At 56.9% G+C, this 6,279-nt stretch overlaps 1 protein-coding gene across 1 annotated transcript; it reads right to left on the bottom strand.

Moving 5' to 3' along the window:
• Positions 1 to 1,148: 1,148 nt before the first annotated feature.
• On the bottom strand, positions 1,149 to 4,669 carry EZHIP (EZH inhibitory protein). Its single transcript, XM_039840035.1, is given in 2 exon segments — positions 1,149 to 1,326; positions 1,429 to 4,669. Coding segments are annotated over 2 exon segments (2,316 nt in total). The 5' UTR covers positions 3,567 to 4,669.
• Between the last annotated feature and the right edge of the window lie 1,610 nt (positions 4,670 to 6,279).

The raw sequence follows: 6,279 nt of genomic DNA, 5'->3' as shown, positions 1-6,279 counted from the left end.
TTTGTATAATCTCCTCCCATTGGGTGGAGATGGAGCCTGTGTTTATGATGAGATATCACTCCGATGATTACGTTAAATTATATGGCAAAAAGCATTTTGCTGATGTAATTTAGATAACACCGTGAGTCAAGAGGAAAATCGGAATTCGACTCAGGAATTCTGACCCCAGAGCCAAGCCCTAGTGGCGATGAGATCTCAAAAGTCACAAAACTGGTCTGAGCCTCAATTTCCACATCTGTAACATGGAAATAAATGTAGGTCCTCTGAACTGAGGTTGTGAGACATGCTGTATGCAGTAAAAGAAAAAAAAAAGACCTACGTTCTTGATCTAGTCCTTACACATCTGTAGACTTACTCAAAAGAAATATGACCAATGTAATAGCTTTTGAAGTATGTGTTCCCAGAAACATCTCCTTGAGTCCCGACATTTTTAACAGCATGCCCAGTAGGTTTTTGGTTTCTTTCCAGAGTTTAATTCGTTTTCTCCAGTTTAGTCTGTTAGTGCAGGCGATGGGTCCCTTTGTGTCCTATTGAAAGTTACCCAGGGGCTGACTCTAGACGCTGTTTATCATCGGCCATTGGGGAAAGGCCTAAGTGGAGGCAGCACAAGTTCAAGGAGTGAGGATACTAGGGGATGGAGATTCTGGAGAGATGATGGCAGTGGTGGCTGCACAGGATTTCAATCTGACCAAACAGCCATATCAAAAGGGAACAACTAAATAGCAAGCACCAAACCAGAAATGCATGCGCAACATTTGCAACAAATTCTGGTTGCAAGCTCCCACACCAAATCCCCGCATTTAAGTAAATCAGGATAAACCACAAACCCTTTCACCTCATTTAAAAACCAGGGTACATTAAAAAATCAAGCCAGCATTTAAATTTTATTCATCAAAAATCCATTACAACCTGGAAAAGGGGAATCTCAACTCAGGGGCAAAGGGCCAACAGCAGCTAAGTGCTAGGTGATGGGGTCCTGGGAAGAGGGGGCGTCAGAACTCACAAGGTTGTTTGCTGGCTCACACAGCTCTTGGAAACCTCACAGGTAACAGCGAAGTAGGCATCCCATTAACCGCAGTGGATGCTGATTCCTTCCTTGGGACTTAAGAGGATACACATGGAGGGTCACAACACAGAAGGTGCAGGGGCTAAGGGATGCTCCCTATGTCGGCCTGCTCTCATGGAGAGACAGAGCTCAGGGCATCAAACTCCAGCAGCAAGGCACGCCTAAGGCTAGCAGTGCCAGGAGTGGAGGTGGAGCCCAAGCCACCACCAGGCCGAGGTGAAGAGCAGCTCTAGCCAGGGAAATGAGTGGGGGAAGAGGGGCTCTGGCAAGGAAGCCTGGGAGAAGGGGAGGGGGACAGGGAGGAGGACGGGAAGGGGGACGGGGAGGGGGGCGGGGAGGCGGACGAGGACGAGGACGAGGACGAGGACGAGGACGAGGACGAGGACCTCGCACCATACCGCCCAGGGAAAGGAAAGTACCGACCAGGAGGTGAGGGTGAGGAGGCACGCATACGGACTGCATGCCAACGCGGCTGGGAAGGCAGGCTTGGGACTTCAGGATCAGAAGAGCTTGAGCTGCTCTGGAAGACGGGCCTTCCTAAGGCGCCCCCAGGGCAAGTAGGGCTCTGGCCACCAGCCCCAGAAAGAGAGGGGCGGCTGCTAGGGGCTGATCTTCTCTGGGTGGGTCGGCTCCTCAGAACAAAGCCTGCAGTGCTACTCCCGCTGCGGAGGGCGGGGCTTAGCGGGATAGGCCCGGATGCGCGGCTTTGGAGAGCAGGGCCTGGAGGACTGGCCTGGTGGCTGAGGACAGGGCCTGGCCCAGATGAACGGCTACCGGAAGCCGGGCCTGGCACACAAGCAGAGCATCGGGGCGCAATGACTGGCCTGGAAGCGCGGCGGCAGACCTCAGGGCCTCGTGCGGTTCCACGGCTGCCAAGAGCAGTACCGGACCTGGAAGTACGGCTATCGACAGCAGGGCCTGGCGCAGATGCACGGCGGCGGCGGCGGCGGCGGCGGCGGCGGCGGCGGGATTCAGGGCCTGGCTCCCCGGCAGCGCGGCTGGATGCAGGACCTGGAGCGGATGCACGGCTGCGGCGGGATGCAGGCCCTGACTCCGGTGCACGGCGACCAGATGCAGGACCTGGCTCCCGGGCACGGCGGCTGGATGCAGGACCGGGAGCGGCTGTACGGCGGCGGCGGGATGCAGGCCCTGACTCCGGTGCACGGCGACCAGATGCAGGACCTGGCTCCGGGCCACGGCGGCTGGATGCAGGACCGGGAGCGGCTGTACGGCGGCGGCGGGATGCAGGCCCTGACTCCGGTGCACGGCGACCAGAGGCAGGACCTGGCTCCGGGCCACGGCGGCTAGATGCACGACCAGGCGCGGGTGCAGAGCGCCGGGATGCAGGGCCTGACTTGGGTGCACCCCGTTTGGACGCAATGCCTGGCGCGGGTGCAAGGCGTCGGGATGCAGGGCCTGGCCCAGGTGCATGGTTGCTGGATGCAGGACCTGGAGCGGGTGCACGGCGGAGGCGGGATGCAGGCCCTGACTCCGGTGCACGGCGACCAGATGCAGGACCTGGCTCCGGGCCACGGCGGCTAGATGCACGACCAGGCGCGGGTGCACAGCGCCGGGATGCAGGGCCTGACTTGGGTGCACCCCGTTTGGACGCAATGCCTGGCGCGGGTGCAAGGCGTCGGGATGCAGGGCCTGGCCCAGGTGCATGGTTGCTGGATGCAGGACCTGGAGCGGGTGCACGGCGGAGGCGGGATGCAGGCCCTGACTCCGGTGCACGGCGGCTGGATGCAGGACCTGGCTCCGGCGCATGGCGGTGGCCCGCAGGGCCTGGCGGGGTGGCGCGGCTGCGGAGGGCAGGGCCTGGCCTGGCTGAATGACTGCGGAGGGTAGGGCCTGGCTGGGATGCGAGACTCCGCGGAGAAGCACGAGGTGCGTGGCGGCGCTGGTGGCTGCTGCTGCGCTGAGCCCTTGGAGAAGACGGCGGCAATGGCGCGGGAGCCCCCGGAATCAGACAGCGCCGTGAAAGCTTCTGAGCCTGGGCAGCCTCTGCACGGCTGGGCCGCTTCCGCCCACAGCCCTTCGCTGAGTCCCTGGTCTGGGTCGGACGCCCGCTGGCGGGGACAGCGCCGCTCGTGGCTTGCCCCACGGCGGCCATGCTGCCCGCGTACGCAGTCTGCAGACCTCCGCCCGTCTCGGGCCCCAGACATCTCAGCACTGCGTGGGGGCTCGGGCCGCCCTGCTGCTCAGGACGCCCACTCTCCCGCTCGCAGTCCATGGAGGGCGGCCCTGGGTCCTCCGCAGTGGACGAAATGGCGCCGGCGGCGGCCATGGTGCAGGAGGAGGCACCTGCTGTGCCATCGCGCGGGGCGCCACCACCTGACGGAGACGGGTCGCTCGGGACCGTCGGGACGCCGGCGCCGGCATCGTGGCCTTGGGCCTCGCGGGTGCCGCCAGGGACAGCGGGGACCTGGTTCGTCGGCCCTACGGGCACCTCACCCTGCTGTTGCTTCTGCTCCTTCTCGCAGCATGACTGGGCGGCCATGATCCCAGGGTCTCCCTCAGAGACCGGAGACCCGAGCGCGCGGCTGAGGACGCTGCCTGGCTGGAGCCGGAGCTGGAGGACTAAGGGGGCTGAGCGGGACCCGGTGGAGTGTCGGCTTCTGATTGGCGAGCTCTAGGTCACGTGCCTCGGTCTTCCCGGAGCACGGCGACCTAGCTCCCTCTGGCGCAAAAGAGACGGGTGTGCTCCACCGGCCCTGGTGTCCTCTGTGCGGGTCAATACATGAACTCCCCGCCCAGACCCTGGCCCCCAAGTGGGCGTATGTCGGGGTGGGCGTGGGGGTGGCGGCGTGAGCCGGGAGGCCGTGCATAGAAACAATCGTAGGCGCCCCACATCAGCTCGCCTTGTCAGCACCACTCTGGGTGCTCGGCCACAAGCCATGGCTTGAAAGGAATGCCGCACTGGCCGGTTGCAGATATCTCTGAGCCAGGTGTCCGTCCTGGGGTGTGTTCAAAACACTGGGCCCCTGCGTGACCTAGAGGAGACGGTCCCGGAACTACTCCGGGCATCTGGAGGACCACCTCTGCGGCTCTGTTTGGACGGCGGCCCGGAGGCGAGAGAAGGGGTGGGGCCCACACTATCTGGCCTCGGGATGTTCAGCGCTGCTGCCACGCGCCAGAAAGGGGAGGGAGGGGTAAATTTTCAGTAAGAGGCTTCCCCTGCCTTAGCTCCGAAGTATGGGCTGGAATTGCCTGGGATGACGAGTGATGCTATCCATAAACATGCATCATCATTTGCTAGGGCTGCATAGCAATCCACTGATTTGGCCCACTCTCTTATTTCTGTTGATAGAAATCTGCTGTGATGCACAGGCTTCAGGTCCACATTTGGACACTGATTTTTTTTATTTTTTTTTTGTCATTGGTACCAAATGCTGCACGTTCAGTACCCCAAACAGAGAAGCAAATGCAAGAGAGCGAGCACCCAAAATCTCACCCAGCCACAGGCACGTACTGGGACTCTTCTATGTTGGTCGAAAAGCCATTCATCCATATTTCACAGTTTAGTTTAGTTTATTTAATGGAATCGCTTATCCACCGACGTTGTTTGGTAAGCTGCTTTGGGGGAGGTCCAGAAAACACCCTTTCCATGCCAATCAAGAAATGTCCACGAGGCCATTTCTAAGGACAAAATACTCGTTTACAGAAGCAGCTTACATTTGCAAATGTCCCAATACTGACTGGCATGGGTACGGTTTCCAACTTTTCACTCTGTACAGCAAGTCACTGGGAGACACATCCTTCTGACTAACAATCGTACACATGCTCAATCGTGTCCTTGTTCTGGATGAATGCCCTGGAGAGGAAATCCTTGGCACAGGCCATGCACACCTGTAATCCTTCGATTCGAATGTTGGCAAGACGGTCTCCTGAAAGTCACCGCCATAGCCCTGACTCCGGTGCACGGCGGAAAAGAATGGGGTGTTTACTGGACCAGATGAGCAACTGGGGTGAAACACAGCGCAGAACAGACTGGAATGGTATGGGGAGCGTTAAATTCTATGGACCAGGAAGTGGATTTGACGTGGAATGCAGAATAGGGAGAAATGGAGACTGACTGCCGTGGAAACTGCAATGAAACGGAGAATGGAATATAGACTTGATCAAGATCGGGAATGGAAAATTGAGTGGAATGGAATATGATGGAAAGGGGGATGGAATTAAATATCTCACGGCATGTGGAATAAAAAACGCCCATGCGACGCTATCTGAGAAAAAGAACGGAGTGGGCTATTCGGCAAAGTACAATAGCGAAAAAATAGCGGGAAATCAAAATGAAATAGGAAGGAATCACACAGAAGGGAACAGAATAGGGAACGTCGTGAAGTCAGCGGACTATGAAATTTGCACTATAGATTTAAAAGTCCTGGAATGGAATAGGGATGAATGGAATGAAGCCGAGAAGGAAATACAGCACACGAGGTTGTGAAGGCTGGAACAGACAAAGGATAAAAACGACATCGAATGGAATATGGAATATGGATGAAATAGTGGATGTCCTTGAATGAAGAGTGCGTGAACGGAGTGCGTTCCGGTCAGCTGCCGCTCCGTAACTTAGTGTCCTGGGACAATGACCATTTGGTCGTGCTCAGGCACTCGGCAGAGCTGGACTTCAGACAGGGCAGAGTGAGCATGGCTCGCATTTGCTCCACGATGTCCCTGTCGGAGGCCTCAGCGGGGAACGCTGAATCACCAGGGAAAGAAAGCAATCGGTGACGACTCTTAGATTTTGGCCACAGTACCTGAGTGGATGGTGGTGCCACTTGCTGGGGTCGGGAAGACGTGCGATGGGGGACGCAGTGGGAATCGGCGATTCTCGTGGAAAAAGTAAATTCTGGAACGCTATCTTGTGTTTGCCTCATCCTTTCTATTCTGAATGTTTTCAATGAGCATTGGTTACTCTTACATTCAGAAGAATACAGCTATTTACATTAGAGAAAGCGACTAGTTTTTAACGCTTAATTACGACTTACGCTGTTGTAAGGAACCACGCTCTCTGGTCTGCTACCTGATTCGTAGCACCCTGCCAGAGGGAAATGGGAGAAGGCATGTAAAAAGTCACATATACGCAATCCATTTGATGCTACAATTCCCTTTCTGGGCATTGAGTCTCAAGAACAAAATAGATATAGGTACAGACATAGATACAGATATATATCCGCACGCTGTTACATGATCAAAATGATTCTTCTAGC

This window comes from Pteropus medius, unplaced genomic scaffold (assembly GCF_902729225.1).
Source record: "Pteropus medius unplaced genomic scaffold, Ma_sr-lr_union100, whole genome shotgun sequence".
Lineage (NCBI taxonomy): Eukaryota > Metazoa > Chordata > Mammalia > Chiroptera > Pteropodidae > Pteropus > Pteropus medius.
This window is presented reverse-complemented; position numbering and strand designations above follow the sequence as displayed.